This window comes from Amblyomma americanum, chromosome 5 (assembly GCF_052857255.1).
Source record: "Amblyomma americanum isolate KBUSLIRL-KWMA chromosome 5, ASM5285725v1, whole genome shotgun sequence".
Classification (NCBI taxonomy): domain Eukaryota; kingdom Metazoa; phylum Arthropoda; class Arachnida; order Ixodida; family Ixodidae; genus Amblyomma; species Amblyomma americanum.
The window spans coordinates 58259443-58279978 of record NC_135501.1 but is presented as its reverse complement, the minus strand read 5'-3'; the positions used below and the strand labels follow the sequence as shown (position 1 = coordinate 58279978).

The following is a 20536-nucleotide window of genomic DNA, read 5'->3' as shown; positions in this document are numbered from 1 at the left end:
TAAGGAAACGGTATGATTCAACTTTGGAAACGGTGGTTTTGTACAACTAATATGCGCAGCTCAGGTTAGTGCGCTTGTGTGTTATTTAATGTATTTGCACTTAGAAAAATTCAGCTTCATTAGCCATGTCGAACACCAGTCTTAAATTCCGTTTAAGTCATTTTGGAGCAACAACTGATCATTGTGTGCGGTTATGCGACGGTACAAGACACAGTCATCTGCGAAAAGACGGATGCACGATGAAATGTTGGAAGGAAGATCGTTTATGCAGATTAAAAACAAAAGTGGGCCGAGCACCGAGCCCTGCGGGACACCAGAAAGAACTTCAGTTGTGGGTGAATGAACATTATCGATAACAGTGAAGTGACAACGACCGGATAGAAAACAACGAATCCATTTTAGTATCAGGGGATCAAGACACAAGCATGAAAGTTTCGCTAAAGGCGCTGTTGAGGTACACGATCGAAAGCTTTCGAGACGTCAAGATATATGACATCCGTCTGAAATAAAGAATCTAAATTTAGGTGAAGATCGGTTGCGAAATGGAGAAGTTGGATTTCGCATGAGTAACTGGATCTGAAGCCGTGCTGGTTAGGAAAAAAGAAGCTGCTGGAATCGAGGTGAGATGCAACTTGTGAATATATTGTATGCTATAGTGGTTTGTAAGCAATGAATGTTAGTGAATTCGGTCGGTAGTTAGAAGAATCAGAACGTTTACCTGCTTTAAAAACCGGTACAACCTTGCTCAGCTTCCAAGCGTCTGGAATATAGCCGGTAGTAATCGATTGTACGAATATTATTTGCAGAAACTGGCTTGATATGTCCTTGGTGCATTTCAGTATTTTAGATGATATATTGTCCGGTCCAGGGGCGCTTGAAACTAAGTTTTTCAATAAGATTCAAGTTATCATGTGTAGTGATAATAACGGGTGGCATCTGTGAAAATGGAAACTTAGAAAGGGGAGGGATATCTAAAATTGGTTCATTAGTAAAAATTGAGGGAAAGTAAGAATTCATTACATCACTGCGTTTGTCTGATGGAACTTCAAAACCGTTATCGCTAACCAATGAGATATTATGTAATGCCGGGAGTTATATTAGGACAAACGACGCAGTCATATGCGAAAAGCCAGATCGATTAATAATAAATTCATTTAGTAAGATCTTTAATGTAGATAGAGAAGAGGAGAGGTTCAAGTACCGACCCCAAGGGTACACCCGATGTTACGGAAGTGTGAGAGAATGAACAATTGCTCGCATAAATATACGGAGTTCGATTTGACAGAAACCTTTTAATCTAGCTTAATACATTGGGGTCAATGTTAAGTACACTAAGTTTAAGAAGCCGGAGATAGTGCTAAACTGCATCGAAAGCTTTCGCAAAGTGGAAACACATGCAGTCCACATCGAAGCTCTCGTAATTATGGGTGAATAGGTCATTAGTAAAACTTACAACTTGTGTTTCGCATGAGCATGTCGTTCTGAAACCGTGTTGTTCAGGCGCAAAGAAGGAATTATACTCAGGGAAATCGATGAGATGAGAATATATAATATGCTCCAAAAGTTTAAATATATTCTTGCGAGTGATATAGAACGATAGCTAGCAGGGAATTGAGTGTTTCCCGAACTAGGGACCGGAACAACCTTGCCAACCCTCATATCACTTGGGAGTACTCAGGAACCTAGAGGCTCTGAAAAAAGCATCGAAAGCATAACGGAAGAATACGGTGAAGTATGTTTTAGCATTTTACACTTGATTAAATCTTCGCCCGATGAGGAATATATTTTCAAGTTTTCAATCAATTTTCTCATGCCGGCCTAATCGATAGTAATAGAATTCATTGACAAGTAAGAACAGCTATGTACAGACGCTAGAGTACTAGACTCAGTTTTGAGAAAAATGGAAGAAAACACGTTATTTAAACGGGAGCAGCGCTGGTTGGGAGGGATCCGGACTTTGTCAGAACGGGCAAGCTGGATAACTTTGCTTTCTTTGTCACCAACAATATTACAAAATTCACATGGATTAGGTTGTTGTAGAAGTGATGGGAGGGTGTTAAGGAAAGAATTCTTTTTTGTAATGTTAACTACCGATAGCGTATTCTGCGTAAATGCGGTAATATGCATCCAAGTGTTCAGGAAAGTTAGTTGCTTTGGCGCGAAAAGAAATGCGCTTGTTGTTGTTGCGTAGGCGGCGCAGGGATCGAGTAGACCACGGTGAGGCAGGATTCGAAACAACCTATCTTGTAGGCACATGGAAATCTACTAGTGCTAGCGGTTTGTTCTTGTACAAAATTCAGTTCTCATCACCGATACGTTTGGAGAAGTTTTGTGTGTACTCAATATTGAATGATTCTCGTTCAGCTATAATGGAAGGGGTATCGGCGCATTGTAATCACGTATAGTTTTAACGACTTTCTTGGAACAAACTTTCTTCCTAATTGCCAAGTGGAGAAGCGAGTGGTCACTGATGCCTTTAATGTATGTGGAAGGAGAGACCAAATCCGGATCTGTGGTAAAAAAAAAGCTTGAGAGTATTATTGGAAGTGCTAGTAGTGCTTGCGGGTTCACAGATCAGCTGCGTTAGATTGAAATCGGATCAGATGTCTAGAAATAGGTGCATGCGAAGGATGGCTGCTTAATAGAGGGAACACCTGTTTTGTGCTTTATATTTGGAAAACTGAAAACCCCTAGTAAGAATAAATGTGATTTTGGGTGTCGGACATTTTTTTTTAATGATAAATGAAAGTATTTTAGAATTCGAAGGCATTTAACAAGCCTACTGTGTGAAAATTGCCGCTAAAGCGGGCGAAATCTTTCTCAGCTAACATTTGAAATTGTGATGTAATCACCGAAAAAAGCGGAGTTGGCGTTCAGGTTTCTCTGCAGTATATACCAACCCCCAGAGGGCACAATGATGACGCCACGTACGGTGGCGGTGTGTCTCCAGCGAAGGAGTGGGTAGTTTCAAGGAAGAAAACGAATGCCGTAGTAGGTGAAGCTGACGAAGTATTGTTTGGCGGCATCGGAAGACACACAGCAGCGTGCAGGCGAAGGGAGCGGACATCTCAAATTTCGGCAACAGTGACGTCACCACGAGTTTCCCTGCTCTCTTACAACGCCGTGAGAAGCTTGAACATGGTCGCGGTTTCAATCAGTCATTACGTCGCCATTTTAAATGCTTGCGCAAAAGTGCTTTGTAAGGTTTACCTAGAAGCCGCATAGCTTGCAATTCTTGAATAACCTTGAATTCTTATGAAAAACCATTTCACCTTCCCTTGTGGGACATAACGAAGGTCAGTGCAGAAAGCAGTTGCTGAGGATGGTGACCTATCACACGCACAAAAGATAAGGTCGCCTGTTTGAAAATCTGCATAAGTGCAAACAATTTCTAATAACAAATAAATGGGTATAGCGAAGGAATTGAATGCACAGTTCACGGCAATGAGTGCATATCCGCCTGCATGGAAATCGCGATCGAATTTGAAAGTTACGTTTTTTCGCACTCTAGTATTTCACAGTTTTTATTTTTTCTGAGAGCCACGTTTCATTAAGCAGAGCTATATCAGCTGAGCATGCGTCGATAAGCAATGACAATGGTGTGCGTTTGTTTGGCGATACTTGAGACATGTGAAAAGAAGCGATATGCAGTGTGCCTGGCTTTGAACGTGAGATAGTTATGCTGAACTTGTATGTGAAGAGGGTGAGGTCGGTGATAGTGAGTTTTGTTTTGTTTTGGGGGCAATCGCGCTCCTTGCTAGTGCGATCTCGCATACATCGCCTGTAGTTTCGCTGTACACGTAGAGCTTATTAACTATGTCGCAAACAATATGACTGAGCGCTAGCCTTGCCGAAGTAATTTATTGCCTTCCTTGATCGAGGGTAGGTATGCAAATATCTTCGTTGATTAAAACACCCTCTCTTTTAAACTTTTATGTTTGAGAAAGTACGCAATGTCTCATTTTAAAAGACGCAAACTTGGCAATAACAGGCGGCATCTCGCCGACAACAAATGGGCCTAATCCATGAGCCCTATGAATTGCGACTTGCGAGGAATTCATGTTGAGGCCGCCGCGGTCGCTGAGTGGTTATGGCGCTCGGCTTCTGGCTCGAAAAACGTGGGTTCGGTCAAGGCCGCGACGGTTGACTTTCGACGAGGCGAAATTCTAGAGGCCCGTGTACTGTTCGATGTCACTGCTCGTTAAAAGAACCCCAAGCGGTCGAAATTTTCAGAGCCCTTCACTACGGCGTCCGTCATGGCCTGAGTCGCTTTGGGGCGTTAAAACCCATAAATCAAACCAATTCATGTTTAGGCACTTGCAAAGATAATGATGTATCTGGGCTTCTGACTGTGCCCACGTCTCTTATGAGTTGTTCGAGATTCCATTGAAAATAAAATTATCGCGTCTTGGTTGGTCCTTCACAACGTGTAGTCTTGACGCGAACACAGAGGTTTCATTTAAAAACTGCTCCTTCGACTGCGGTAGTAATCTCTCTTCCTGAAGGCATATTTTCAAGAGACTCAACCGCACCTTTCACGGCAACCACTTTATTGGAGAGGTCTGAAACAGTCTCCGCAAGGGCTCCATGGTTGACCTTAAATTTCGCTATGGCATTCATAATTTCCCTGTGACGCGCGTCAAACTTGGACGACAAAGCACCTATGGCGGCCATAACTTCTTTATGTTATGTCAGCGCCCCCAGGACCTGTATTTAATTCCGAATCCACGGAAAGTGATAGCAACATAGCAAGAGGCACACAACCATTCAGAGCGGCAGCCAGCACTTGTATGCAAGGAAAGAGTAGCAAAGAGACAATGTTTGTACGTTTGCTAAATAGCGAGTCAGATTGACTAACCTTCACAACAAAGTTGAAAGGAGTTCCCAGCCGAAATCGCAGGGTAGCTGCTCTCCGGTGTCCATTGGAAGCGCCTTGGTGATGCCAGTTGCTTAAATCTGGCCGCTGCAGTGTTGCGGCAGGTGGCAGCGTCGATGTCCCACTAGATACGGGCGTGCAGGTGATTACGTCTTCCTTTATCAGATAAAGAAAGGTGTTGTCATCTGCTGGTAGCTGTAGATGCAGCAGAAAATCCGATCAAGATGTAGACGCGACACACATGTAAGGCGGTGAAAGCTATGAGCCGAAAACAGCAATGTGCACAAGAAAGAAGAAAGGATTTCTTAGCAACAACCGCACGGTAGCTACTCAACCGTGCCTACTATTGACATGCATTTTTTGTTTCCATGGAAAAGAAAAAAAAACGCTCCACCCATACGGTATGCTTCGGCTTTAAGAAACACAGTTGGGTACGTTTAGAGCGCAGAACACTAGCGGATAGGTTTCGCAGGGATTTTCATAGAAGTGTCATAATCGCTACGAACGGCAACTTCAAAATGCCGTGGCTGATATAAACACCCGAATGATCGTGGAAACCAGTTTTATTTCCTAAGTGCACATTACGCATGAAACTGCGAAAAAAAAAATAATGTTACTTCTGATAGCTGAACATGTCCGCAGAAAAATGGCGGACGACGTGTTACTCCCCTAACCATTTCTCGATATGTTATTTACTGCGCTTAGCCGCCGCGATGGCTGAGTGGATACGGCACTCCGCTGATGATCCGAGGGATGCGGGTTCGATTCCGGCCGCGGCGGTCGAATTTCGATGCAGGCGAAATTCTAGAGGCCCGTGTACTGTGCGATGTGACCTTTCCGGTGACCTTTACTTCCCGACACCCTCATAGCCCGAGCCGCTTTAGGACGTTAAACCAACATAAACCATATTTTCTGCGGTCCCTATGTCGCATAAAAGGCCGATTTATTTCCGTAATAAAGGATGAGAAATTCTACTTAAACAAAAAGTCACTGCCATATGCAGCTAACGAAAAAAAGGCTGCGAGGCCGCTTTGTACACAGTGGTTTACATGCCTGTTCATTAAATTTCAAGCAAAAATTAAAGTGCCGCTGACACCGACGACAATGGCATGCGTGCTGTGTTTGCTTAGGCCTCTGAAATCTCATATAAGCGAGCATGGGGATCTCAACATGGTCGTCGATCACGCAGGCGTTCGTCCATCGTCACTTCACAGAACCAGTCGATTCAGACACGTAAAGAACAATTATTTCAGCGAAATCTTTACTCGGCTATGTCCACAAGGCCATGTCCCCAAAACGTGTCCGCAGCAGATGTGAGGAACTAAGAAGAGGTAGCGCCAAAGAAATGGTTGTAATCGAAAGAGGATAATGTGAGGATGCTGCGCGAAAAAAAAAATATGTCGATAGAGTGGTTAGTTAATTATAGCCAAAATGTCCCAAAAAGTGGACGGAGCAAGGGCAACGTGTGGCGCTGAATTTGAAAAACAGGAAGTGTGGGCGGAGCCAACGCGTGGCGGCAAATTTGAAAACAAAGCGTGACGTCAAGTTTGAAAACTCGAAAAGGGCAATTTATAGAACTTGACTAAGTAAGACAATTACTTGTGGTAAATGTGAAATTGGATAAATTTACATCAGCGCTTAATCGAATAAATGTGAGAAGGGACAAATGAAGCAAAGAGAGGCAAGCAGAGGCAAATAGGGGCAAAGAAAAAGAAGGAGGCGTGAATGCTTTTGCATTCCTCCAATGCGGGTTGCAGCCGCGACGTTAAACGTTTTTAATGACGCTTCTGCAGGTAAGCGATGACTTGGATTCAGGAGAGAATTTTGTCGGCCTGGTTGTATTTGCGTGATGTGCAGAAGGGAGCGCAAAAACGGACGAGAGACCGAAGAAAAGAGTCATAAAAGATTCACCGGTGACTGTTGTGTGCACCCTTACATGATCTTTTGGCTCCTCACCAGTATAAAGTTAAGCTGCTAATCTAAGTTTTTTTTGTGCTGTAAGGTAGGAAATGACCATGTCTGTTCTATATGTGATACCTAGACGCTCCTACTTAAGCAACAGCATTACGGCCTAAAACAGAGACCACTGTGAACGCCGCGTTGGCGCCGTTGAGAGTTACTTCGGTGTACGCCCCAGCCACAATAAGCCGTGACTATAGCTCAGACGGCAAGAGCTTAGTGCGGGTCACCGGCTGCTAATCAAAGCGATAACAAAAATATTTCGCTTCGCTACCAGTCCGGAGGCGCCAAGTTCCCGAAAAGTGCAGACAACACTAACGACGAAGACAGCTTCCGGCTCCATCCCGCGCATTCCGATATCAGTGTGACTAAAAACGCGAGTAGAGTAGTGGCGATCGCGTGTCGGTCTTTGCTTCTTTGGTTTCCGTTTCAACTACGGCGCAAGTGAGGATTTTTTTCAGTATGCAGGGTTTCGTGCGAATTAATTGTTTTGCTTTATTCTTGTGATTGCGTCTGGTTATTAGAAAGCAGGCATAATTATTCTATTCCGTCACGCCCCTGGAACGTACAGTCAAAAAGTTCATAGTATTTTTTTCTTTTAAGAGTATAACTGTACATAGGAAATATTTCGTTTTTCTATGAGCGCCGGAAGCGCTCACCTAAATATGTGGACTTCAGGACGCTAGCACACAGGGCTTTTTTGTTCTTAATTTGATGTGGGTGTAAAAAATCACCCTGTATTTTAGGCACGGAAATGGCAGCCTAGTCAAAACTAAGAAAGTATATCCTATTGTAAGCCGCCACAAACACAACGAGCAGCGTGGTATCAGACGCGCCGACCAACGCTCCATAGCGCTGACTTTAGTCCAAGCCTCACGGTTCAGCATTCATGTTATGTTCGCAGGTTTAAATACAATGCCACACTTGTGAGCAGTTTCTCTCCCTCTCAGCTATGTTTGGGTTATATTTGTATGTACACTGCTAAAAACTTTATTAAAAATGACACCGGTCATATCAGCGCGCAGTCGACTTCGAGAACCTCCATTCTTGTCGTCTAACTTCTCATAGCCTTGTTGGAAGACGTCTTATACAACGTCTTATACAACTTATACAACGGTGCTAGAAATACGCCTGGACAGCACCCCTGCTGTGTCCTCAAATTTCTAAATCGTAGATTTCGAATTGATCTTCAAATTGAGAGAAGCCGCATAAACAATTTGAGAGGTTGAAAATAATCAACAGTTAGATAGGAGGACAGCTCTATATTTTAAAACGCATTTTTGGTTCCAAGTGGCGCTTAAGCTGACTTTTCAGAAATCTTCTCGGGGTGCAAATGACCGGGTGAAACCGGGTTTTGCCCTTATGAAGACGGGCTCAATTCTGATTTATTCATGACTTACCAAGTTTCAGTATTGAGCTGAGCCCGACAGAAAGGGCACAAGGAATACAGCATGAAGCTGGAAGAGCGTGATATCATCATTATCATCAGCCTGCCTACGTCCACTTCAGGACAATGGCCTCACCCACACCTCTTCAATTAAACCTGTTCTGTGCCGGCAGCGGTCGTCTTATCCCTGCAAACTTCCTGATCTCATCCGCCCACCTTACTTTCTGCCGCCCCCTGCTACGCTTCCTTTCTCTTGGAGTCCACTCCGTTACCCTTAACGAAAAATCGTTATCTTGACATAGCATTACATGCACTGTCCAAGCCCATTTCTTCTCGATTTCGGCTAGGAAGACATAAATGAGCGTTTGTTCTCTGATCCGCTCGGTCCCGTTGCTGTCCTTTAGCGTTACACCAATAATGTTTTTTTTTCATAGCTCGCAGCGTCGTCCTTTACTTCAGTTGAACCCTTTTCGTTAGCATTGACGTTTCTGCCACATAGGTGAGTACCTGTGAGGCACAGCTGTTCTCTTGAGGTATACTGTTAAGGGACATGGTAAGGGACATGGTGAGGTCCCATACACGATCTGAGAGAACGTCCCAAATTCACTCCACTGCATTTATATTTTTCTACTTATTTCCCTCTTGTGATCCGGATCTACTCTCACTACCTGCCCTAAGTGGGCGCATACCCTTGCCACTTCCTGCGCCTCGCTACAAATTGTAAATTGCTGTTTCCTTGCGATACTGTTCAGCATTACGAAACAATTTTACCTGCCCTTGCATGAAAACCCGAATTAATTATTTGTCCTTCTATAACAGGCTCTGTGCAAGCTGCTTCAAGCCGCCCCTTCACGCAATGCCGCAGTTATTCGTGGGCCACGTGGAATACCTCTTATCTCCCGAATGTTGGGCACAAGCAGCATTTGCCTTCGTCAAGATCACAGCGATCACTGCAACAGGTGTCACACTACTTGCCACTTTTCTGCTATGGACCGCACGAAGAATCCGCGCGAGGAATTTCAAGCAGCTCAAAGGCCTGCCGCAAATACGAGAGCACTTCCCTTTCCAACAGATGTGGATCTGGAAAAAGGCCTGCACTCAGCCAGACTCTCCTGTCGGAATGAGCACCCGTGAGTGGAAACTGTGCATGCTGTGTTAATGCATAGATGCCGGCGCCTTTTCACCGCTGTAAATGGTGTCCTCTATTTCATTATTAAACTCGTTCGAAAATCGCTTGGCTGAAAATAGCAATCTGACTTTTTCATATCTGGTTTGTTTGCTAGTCTGAAGAAGTCCACGGCAAGATGAAAAATTGTAGGATTAATCACCAAAAGTGTATATTGCGGAATAATGTCGCGGTGAAGCATACTATTATAAACAATAAACAAATGTTGAATTATAACTGTCAGGGCAGAGATAACTAATGAAAAAGGAGAACATACGCAAAGAAGTCGAAAATTATAAATTGAAGATATTGATACTTAAAATTGTTTTTGAAGTTCCTGCAAGAGTGCAAAATTATAGAATGTGTAGTCCTGCAACATGTTACACTGTATACTTAATGTATGTCAATAAATGTAGAGTACGTGAGACTAAGGCTTTTACGTATTGAAGAAAACGCTATATACCTTTAAAAGTGAAAAGTGTACGCAAGTCGTTGTGTGCACCAAGAAATGTGATCGTAAAATTTAAAATCCATACAAACTGCAACACAGAGAAATGCGTTTTGGTCAAGAAAGGGAAGGGGACTGTTTATGTAAAGATTACACACTCTTGAAGCTATAATGTATAATTTTCCGAACATTATCACAAATTTCAGCTGCTATCCGATATTATGAAGAAAAAAAAACACACGCTGACACCTTAATGCAGGAGACAGCATAGGTAATGGGAAGTAGAGCATTATACGGGCTCGGGCCGCCCGCGGGCAGGGCCACGACAGAAAATGCGCCGTTTCGCCGGGCCTCAGCTGGGCACGAGCTCGAATTTTCTTGCCCGGGCTTGGATGTCATACACTGAGGTCTGTGTCCAGAGTTTGCTTTAGTTCTTCGATGACATAGGCGGCGAACTGGCGGCCGTGGTTGCTTATCACAACGCTAGGGGGGCACAGTCCGTGTAGCAGGATCTTCCAGTGCTGCATGAAACAATTCTGGACAAAAACATTTATGAACGTGAAAAATTCTTGAGCGAAATTGTTTCTTAAAGTGTAAGATTTCGCTATAAATATAAACAAATACGCAGATCTCCCGTCAGAATTTTTTTTTCTGTTTAGAATATTGCTATCGTTAAAAGCCTTCCGCGCTGGTGTTCGATGACTTTCGTAACTGCTCGATGCGATCGGTGGAAACAACATAAAAGAAAGATTGTGGTACAGATCGGAAGAATGGACCATTACCTTCAATACTTCTACTACCTGACAGTTTTACAATATCCAATATTTTTATCCAAGAATGTTGATTATGTGGCACACTCTTGCCGAGGCGATAGTAGAAGTATATTAGTAATGAGTGACGTAGTCTGCACAAAAGAAGAAAAAAACAATACAGTGCTCGCCGTTATGCTACTTGGGATATGAAACTAAGCTTTCCGTCCGGGCCCTCTCAAAGGACGCTTGGAGCAAACCAGAAGCAGTGCGGATCCGGCTTTTGATGAACCTGCAACTATGCATGGGTACCTATACGTATTTAAGCTTTATGGAGTTTGGTAAAAAGACCGATCGCATGCAACAGTTAATGGTCCACACTCGTCTATAAGCCTAGTAGACCGATACAAATTATATCGAATCAATCCAGTTTCGTCCATGCAGTTCTAGTACACAGACGCCACTATAACATGAAATGCATCTTGCTTGCGAAGGGAGTACGGCATTGGGATTGGCGTCATTTATTCAGGTGAGGCATGGTAGCATCTTCTGACATCAAGAGGGACCCCCAAGATGTGTCCACTCCTCGGAGAAGCCATGAGCAAGACAACCAGCAAGACTGAACTCTCCTGGGCCAGTGTCGATGATGTTAACACATGTTTGCGGAAAATGGTGATGTGAGACATCAGTTGGAACCGGGAAGCGGCTGCGTTGTTCGTCGTGCCTGAAAAGATCACTCGAGGCAGATGACCAGTGCGAAGAATTGTTTAATGAGTGATCGCTCGGCGTTGCAGGATACAAGGGACGTTTACAACGGGAATGCAGATGACCGCAAGAGTATCTAGAAATTTGACCTGCGACACCTGATCTGTGGCATATTGGATCAGGGCGATGAAAACTCGGACAAGGAGGACGGGTACAGAAGTCGAACGCGTCGTCTTGCCTAGTAGAGAGCGTGGCTGGTCGTCTTCAGGAACGGCGAGATTGTGGGGAATGTCGTACGCTTCTGTATTGGCTTTGGGAAGAAGTAGCCATCAAATCTGTATCGCGGGCCATCGGCACAGGAGCGAAAGTCGGCTGCATTTCCGAAGGTCATCTCGCATCGAACGCGCATGGCGATCGCCCCTCGCAAAATATGTGTCAGATAGCACAGGGGTCGGATGCCGTGTGTATCGCTCCAGGCATGGCAGCCTTTCATGGGCAAATTGCTGCATCGTCCACGTTAGATTCCTTAAGCGGATTTCAACGCCTTCAATTGTAGTCTTATTTACCAGCCGCCTAGACATTGGCGTTATGCTCCTTCACTTAAGTGTCTCAAATATGCGAACTTGACGTATGACATCTGAGACGGCTACGATGTTCCCTTTGAGCATTAGCATATTGTACTTGTTGTACGCAGTGCCCGTCATGGTAGCCCGATTTATCTTCCTTCGCCTTCCGAGCGTTTACAATTTGCACAATTTGACGGCGTCTTCAGTGGAAATGAGGCAAGTCCTGCCTGCTTATGTTTCTAATGAGCGAGTGTTGGTTCATCTCGTTTGTCCTTCATTACATAGTGACCAAAATTCGTTTCAGTTCGGTTGAAAAAGCCCCCATGTCATCAGCTTATCTTCAAGGTTTTAATGGTAAACCTTGGTGGTGTGTGTCAGGAAGAAACCGACGTCCTCAATCTGAATTACTGGTTCCCAAAGGCTGTATGGGCTCACCCGTCTGTAGTCAGTGAGTCACCAGTTAGCATCCTCGCCTGCTACTCTAGCGAAGTCCATGGCTCCAAAGGGCCCTTTATTCTCTATGTAGGCTGGTTTCCACACTTGCTGAAAGGTTCGCGCACTGCTGTTCGTAGCCCGCCACTCTGCTGCGTGTTGACGGACCGAGGTACAAGTCTAGCAAAGCTCTGGTTCGGCCGAGGCTCCAGAAGCTGCAGCTGTGTTGTTGGTGATGCCTATAATTTTTATCTGCCACCTCCACAAAACTATTGATTCTGTAACGTTACAACTGTGAAGGGGGACTGGACAGTTGGCCCTAGTCAAGCAAGCTCGGTGCTGCGAGACAAGGCAGAATGGTCACAAGCTCTTGCTTGTGTACCGTTGTTCTCTCCTAGCTACCTCTTTCATCGCCCCGAGGCCTGTACCACTTGCTTCTTCGCAGAGCTGATCAGGCATTTTTTTACAAAGTTTCGCAATTTCAAAAGCGCAGTGCGGGTAGCTTCCATTTTGGCTGAACCTCGGCCACTTGAGGTGGCGTGCAATCAAGTACATTAGGGGGTCGCCCTTTGTATATATCATGATCTAAAGCGTGGCCCGCAAGGAGCGTTTTTTGCCCGCGAAATCGCGTCGCGCGCCCGACGCCCGCGCCAGCGTCGACGAATTCACTCCCGCATGGTCAGCAGCCGAGTGGCGTTTTTTTGCCGCCGTGTTGTGCGATGCGCTCGCCCCCACCAATACTGAAATCAGACAGGTGCGCAGGAAGCGAAGGGAAGCCGCTGGCTCTCGCGCGCGAAACCCTCGCGAGCGCGCACCCTTAACGCCAGCGAGTCTCCCTCGGCAGGGTGCCCCGGCGCAGCTGCGTCCAGAATCACGTGACGCCCGCCTCCGGCTCTCATTGGCCCTCTGTCGCTGCCCTCTCCCGGCCTCGGCACGGCGTCGGCGATTTTTTCTGTTCCACCAGACCCCGACGATTTGGCAAAAACGTCCTCTCCGGCGGCAAAAAACAAAAAAAAATACATTCCGCTGCCGTCGATGCCGACGAATCGCCCGGAAAAACGCTCCATGCGGGCCACGCTTAAGGATGGGCGTGCAGGGCCAGCATGTTTTTGAATATAGGATTTTTTTGCTGGTCTCTTTTGCGCCATCCTTCGAAATTAAACTAAGCCAGACTGAAGCAAGCTGGGTGCTGCCGGAAAGGGCCGAATGGGCTCGCTGTCAAGTTCTTTTTTTTTGTTCTGCCTAGTTTCCTTCTGCATCGCCCTCATGCCTGTCGCAATATTATGAGAATCATGTTTGCTAAATGAGATGCTGTTGTTAGTTCTTTTTAAATATGCTCCAATCTTTAAGGAGAAAGCAAGAGAAGAAAAAAGGGGGAGAAGAAATTCAAAGTAGCGCCGCCACGTGCAAGCAAGAAAACATTTAGAAAGGATTTCAGTCCATTAACACTCAACATATAGCGAAAAAAGAAACTAAATCAGCAAGCAGCAAAAGAGGAGGGTCAACATATGTCTTTTCGTGCTCATTCTTGAAAAGTAGTTTCGTCATCAGCGAAAAAAACCTTTTCCTGGAAGTGCATTCCTTTGGGGGTTAGTGCGTATGAAGAACTTGTTATTAAAAGTGTAGTACAGGCAAACTGTTGATCCAGACTGTACTGATGGGTGCGCCGACTTTGACCAACCATACGTCCATGCATGAAAAATCCTTAATGCATACTGCGCTGGTGGTGGTAGTGAAAAGGAATATGAAATGCAGTCTGGCAAGCATTGTTTTGTTTTTCGTATTGTTTGCACCCTTCTAGTCAGCGATGTTAACCAAATATAACGCTAACTGTTCTTCTTTAACATCTCTAGTTTATTCACGTATTTTTTTAGTCAGGGTTCGAAACCATGCAACCACATTCTAGCTCGACGCGATCAGCTGCTGCATATATCTCGGAGCATGGCGTGCCTTATGCAGATGCTGGCGCTCATCTCTGAACAAGAAGCAACGCAAAACTCTGTCTCGGGCATCGCAGAGGGCGCGAATTTGGCAGCGCTTTGGTAAGTCGAAGATGAGAGCGCTGGAATCACGGTGCAATCAGCCAGAAATAGCACGCTCTCACGTCGTGTTTTTTCGAATCTCGTGGGCCTTCATTTTTTTGCAGAAATGAAAAGTAAACCAAAGGCTGTCTCGTCGGAAGCACCTGGGTCGAAGGATTTTCATGCTGCCCCGCAACCACCTTATTTACACCTTTTCATTTAAGCCATTTGCCAATATTTATGCAGTTAATCGTCGACTTAATAAATTAGGCCGAACTCAAAAAAGAATTAGCTGGCACTTAACTTCTAAAATCTTACTCTTAGCCTATATCTGCCTCACGTCCAACATGTAGGACATCGCTTTATTGTTTAAACGTTTACTGTGTAAAAGCTTGTGCCCGCTAACGGTCGTTCAAGAGGGCGTAAAAATTTTCTGTGCAAGGGGTTGTGTCGTGCGCGTTCAGAAAGATCTACCAGTTTTCTCTAGACGTCATCTTTGAAATTCGACTTCAGTGACTACATGGTGATTTGTTAAAAAAACAAATGATTTTTACGCCTTGTAATAAGAAAACCAGCGCGCGTAATGACAAATGTGGTTTCGCAGTCAAAGACAAATCTTTGAATCTTTACCAAGCGTAAAAGGTAGTGAATTTGCCTAATATCCAACATCGTTAGACGGCTCAGATGTAAGTACTAAGAAAACTTTTCCACCATTAAAAGAATAGTTCTGGATTGTGAAAAGAGCCAAACATTTTCTGTTTTCAGGGCTTTCGGCATACGTGGATTAAGTTAAGATTGAAGATGGCTCTCTTTTTTTTAAATCTTGGTCCGGTTTAGGTGGGAGACCCTGTAACATAGGTTGACTACTCCCAACAATGCGCATGGTGAAGAACAATAGAGCACAGTCATCATCATTATCACCCTGAGTACACCCACTGCAAGGCAAAGGTCTCTCTCATATCTCTACTATTAACCCTGTACTTTGCCAGGTGCGCCTACCCTCTGTCTGCGAACTTCTTGATCTCATCCGCTCACCTATATCTCTTTACCACCCCTGCTTCGCTTGCCTTCTCTTGGAACCCACTCTGTTACCTTTAAGGACCAGCGGTTATCTTGCCTTCGCATGACTTGGCCTGCCCAGGCCCATTTGTTCCTCTTGCTTTCGACTAGGGTGTCATTAATCCCCGTTTGTTCCCTCACCCACGCTGCCCGTCTTGGTCTGTTACCGTTACGCCTATCATTTTTCTTTTCATAGCTCGCTGCTTCATAGCTCCTTAATTTGAGGTGGACACTTTTAGGTCACCTCCATGTTTCTGCCCCGTTAGTGAGTACCGCAATCATACTACTGTTGCGTACTTTTCTCTTGAGGGATATTGGTAAACTGCCATTTATGATCAGAGGTAGCCTGCCCGTAAGCGCTCCACCTTATTTTTATTTTTTTGTCATTTCCCTCTCATGATTCGGATCAGCGGCCACTACCCGCCCTAAGTAGCCGTATTTATTTACCACTTCCAATACATGAAAGACGTACGGTGTTCCTCGACGTATCGTTTCAGGGTCATTTTTATTCACGGGCTGTCTATATTTCTTATCTCGCCTGGTGTTAGCGTTATGTGAAGCTCCCATACCCAGCAATTGTGGACAAAAGCATTTTTGAACGCGAGACCATTTTTGAACGCTATTATTTAAAAAAATTTAAGTACTCACTATAACAATCATCATATATGCAGATCATACGGCAGTCATGAGTTCTTGTTCTATTAATGTTTTAGCTATCGTAAAAAAGCATTCCCCACTGATTTTCTAAGGGGGAGGCCTTATCAGTTCAATGCGACCCATAGAAAAAGTTTTAAAAAGAAAGATTTTGCTACATATCAGAAGAGTGGGTCATTACCTTCAATATTGCCCTAAAATTGTGTTATAAATTTCCAATTTTTCTCGGAAATTGCTGGACATAGATTATGTGAAAAGAGATAAAGAAAAAAGGGGGTCTTTTTTATCTTTCTGTCTATGGATGCTACGAGCCCAGTAGTGGCAAGAAACATGGTTCTCATGCCAACAGCAATGAAGGCTACCCGTTTAATGCGATAAATTCTCAAGTGCAAATTTTAGTGCTCCTCTTTAAGAAATGATGCGTTTATCAAACCCTTGAGAGCATCGGTTCTGTCTCATAGCCGCCAAGTTTGATTTACATTCGGAGACTTTGTGAAATGGCTGCCAAGGCAAATCGCACTCATGAAGCTATGATTGAAAATTTTCCGACAATTTTCACAAATTTCAGCTTTTATACCCGATTATAAAAACCTTCTCTGGCTGACGCCTTAATGCAGGAGAGAGCCTAGGTAATAGGAAGTAGAGCATTGTACGGGCTAGGGCCGTCCGCGGGCACGGCCACGACAGGAAACGTGCTGTTTCGTCGGTCCTCAGCTGGGCGCGAGCTCGAATTTGCGAGCCCGAGCTTGGATGTCATACACTGAGGGTCTGTGCCCAGAGTTTTACTTAGTATTCAGAGTGACATATTCTTGTCGCGTTCTAGCAGCGACACGGATGAAACGGACCCATAGGAACCCAAAGGAACACGCACACGCACACGCGTGTGCGTGTGCGTGCGCGTGTGTGTGTGTGTGTGTGTGTGTGTGTGTGTGTGTGTGTGTGTGTGTGTGTGTGTGTGTGTGTGTGTGTGTGTGTTTGTGCGTGTGTTTGTGCGTGTGTGTGTGTTTGTGCGTGCGCGCGCGCGCGCGTGTGTGTGTGTGTGTGTGTGTGTGTGTGTGTGTGTGTGTGTGTGTGTGTGTGTGTGTGTGTGTGTGTGTGTGTGTGTGTGTGTGTGTGTGTGTGTGTGTGTGTGTGTGTGTGTGTGTGTGTGTGTGTGTGTGTGTGTGTGTGTGTGTGTGTGTGTGTGTGTGTGTGTGTGTGTGTGTGTGTGTGTGTGTGTGTGTGTGTGTGTGTGTGTGTGTGTGTGTTCTCATGCCCGAAACATTTCAGTAAGGAAAGAATCCCGCTCTAAAACCTCTCTACATTTTTTTTTGTTGACGCAGACGAGTCATTTGGAGACCGAGTTTTCCATCGTCACTCGGGGTGCAAGGTCTATGTAACTATGCAAGCGCACGTTCATGCATGCATACAATGAACTAAGTTGAATGGTATGTTTGAATAGTTGAACAGCGCCCACGAAAGGCCACTCTCACAAGTCCTAAAGTGCGAAATCCAGCACCGAGCTGCGGTACTGCGTTGTTCTTAGTAGAGGTTTGCAACGCTTCACATACGGCTCATTTCACAAGTTCATTTGCCCATTAAAGTGCAAACACCGCTGGCTTGGCTGTATCATCAGCGACCACCAACGCAGTAATCGGTTCTACGGAAAGGCCTTCCGCACCAGCCGTGACATTTTGTTACCTCTTGCGACTCAATATATGTTGCGCTATATAATCCTCAATTGCTTCATTCGATAGCTTGAGAAGCAGCCGTTGTTTTTCCTTGAGTGCGTGACTACACCTCCCTAAAACGAATTTGAACGCTATTAAAACCTCTATGAACGTAGAGCTTATTTTAACACATACTAAGCTTTAAAGAGGCGTTTTTGATGTTCGCCTCCATTGAGAAGCGGTCACTGTGGCAATTAATTCACCCTACAATACCGTGTTCGCAATAAAAAATTAAATATTATCTTTGCAGTTACCACGAAATTTTTCGTACAGCAATTAAGGGCGAAAAACGGATTCCGATTAAAAACCAATTGCTAATGCAATATAGTCTGTTACGCGTGTGTGGACCCTTTTCATTTTACTTTCGGAACAATGCTCACGGACGAGACTTCTGTTAAAGATAAACGAGCGGGCGATCAGAACTCATCACTTATGATTTTCCTGTTTGCCAAACAAATATTTTTGAATAAGTTTACGATTTCAGCGCCTTTTCCGGCTGCTTCTTTCCTTGTGTTGTGGGAGTTTAGCCCCCAAGAATAAGTTGTTTACGTGTAATGTAGCAGCTGGCTAGTGCCGGGCCGGGCTTCACACCGAACTTCGCGGCCAAGGCCGCGGTCAGTGCAGGGATCAATTGCAGGCCCGTGAGACACGACTGCTCTAATAAGAAGTTGTAGCCAATATTTTTAGTCGCTCCTGACGTGTCCGCTATCCCCGCAGCAGGGGAAAGTGCCCGGCGACGTTGATCGTTTTCTTGCTGCTCCAAACAAGGAACATTATCAACACAAGCGTGAACTGATGTGGCTGTTTTCTGCCACATTCTACATTTTCTACAAGCCTCAATACTTTCATTATTGTCCTCGCCGCTTCACTCGTTTTTGCGCTGATTTGGTCTGTGTCTGTTTTTCTTTTCAGTGACGTTTGCTCTAATATCTGGATACCATGCAACCTTTCAGAAGTATGGGCGACATCTTCTGTACTTAGGTTTCACGCCATTGTTAGCCCTTTACAAGGCACAGTATATTGAGGTAAAGTAGTCCCTAAGTATTGAAGTGCATGTTTGAGTTTCTTGCACTAGAAGAAAGTGTTTTTGCTCTTAGGTTTGTTTGTTAGGTACAATCTGTATGTGATATATTATGGAGTAAAGACTGAGATTTCCTAGTAACAGGAGAAAAAACACCCACATATACCAGTTCGCTGCGGTCAAGTCTACAAGCATGACGAAAGCAGCAATAGAAACTGTGAGTTCTAAACGAGAAAGTACACAGGACAGCACTGAACTAACAACGGATGCTTTATTGAAAGATGGTCGACCTAGGAAACAAAAGAACACATTTGTTTCAGGCGTCAAAATCACCTACGTGGAAGGTGTCCTAAAACACGCTCATTCAGAAAATCCTGAATTATTCAGGAATGCCCGAGACACAAGTTTAACGTCCTCAGAGGCAACATAACCAAACTTTTGGAAACACATAGAACAGAACCCTTGCGGCACCACTTTAGACGACAGATTCTTTTTGTGCGCCATATAGTCAGTGACGTGGAAAAAGTGGTAGGCATGTCGGTAAACCGCCTCTAACTGTGGATACTTGAGATATGTTGCTGCTGTTGGCATGCACTGGCTGCACAGGTATGCCGAAAATCTTTCAAGCGCGTTATTCACTCGTATCGATGAATAAAATCGAGTTTGAATTGCTTTGTGCTTCAAACAGTTCTCAGTAAAACATTGCTTACCAGGACCATATATTACAGCTCTTTTTTGCAGGAAATTTCGCGCACTTCGAAAATTTTCTGTCCAAGCCGGTAGCGCACTTTGCCTGATAAGAATAAACTAACCACATACGCCCCATTCACTCACACTTGCGCGCACCAGTTATGCCGCCGCGCCTCTATATAACTGCTTCATATAATGCACTGCGATCCATCCTGTTATGTGTTCAGTGCATGAATACAGTGACTAGGAATGTCAACTACTGCGTGTCAGTAGTCAACACTGAAATAGCTTTAATTTTTCACGCGCGTTATTTTGGGGCTTGTGTAACCTGAGGGTCCGCTCAGTGGCAAAAGTTAACAAAAAAATGTGCGTGCTCTGTAATAAATCTCTTTCTTTGGAGAGTCTGTTGAACATAACGTGAGCCAAGAAAAGTCGGTTTCTGTGCTCTGTACCGTGACGTACATACCGGGTGTTAGAGGGAGGACTTCAAGTAATTTTCAAAAATAAGATTTTTGATGTAAACATATGGCTTTTACGACATCGTATTACCAGGCTTGGCGGGCACCAGAAAACCGGTGAATCATTTTAACTAGCAAGGTGGTTAACTAATTTTTAATACTTACCTTTTTACCTATTAGAGTTAGGCGCCTAGTTGCAATTAGAGATTTGTAGCCTGTCGTTAGTAATAGCGATATCAGTTTTAAAAATTAAAAAAACGCGAATACCTCGCCGCTGTGGCTATACAAACTTTATTTGCATAGTGCTAAAATGCATGCGCTTTCGAAAGCATGCATGCAAAACAACCCCTCCAGTGCACTTAACTAGTCCAAGAAGCCAAAATGGGTTGAGCCACAGTGGTCAGAGTAATCGCGTTTTCTAAATTTTAACAACTGGTATGGCGGTCACTAACGACCGGCTAAAAATCTGTATTTGCAACCAGGCGGGTAAATCTAATAGTTAAAAAGTTAATTATTTATAATTAGTTAATCATTTTACTAGTTAATATCATTTACCAGTTCTCTGGTGTCTGCCAACGCTGGCAATACCATGCCGCGAAAGCTAGATTTTTACCTCATAAATCCTATTTTTGAAAAC

General features: G+C 44.5%; 1 protein-coding gene across 2 annotated transcripts in view; it reads left to right on the top strand.

Moving 5' to 3' along the window:
* The window catches only part of LOC144132471 (cytochrome P450 4c3-like), a 71937-nt gene that overhangs the window by 5299 nt on the left and 46102 nt on the right, over nt 1-20536 (top strand). The window contains exons 2-3 of one of the 2 annotated variants that reach the window (XM_077664905.1): nt 9042-9352; nt 18643-18755. In XM_077664905.1, coding sequence (XP_077521031.1) covers nt 9079-9352; nt 18643-18755 — 387 coding nt within the window. In that variant the 5' untranslated portion in view covers nt 9042-9078. The remainder of the gene's footprint in view (nt 1-9041; nt 9353-18642; nt 18756-20536) is intronic. The other variant, XM_077664906.1, reaches the window with a different exon arrangement.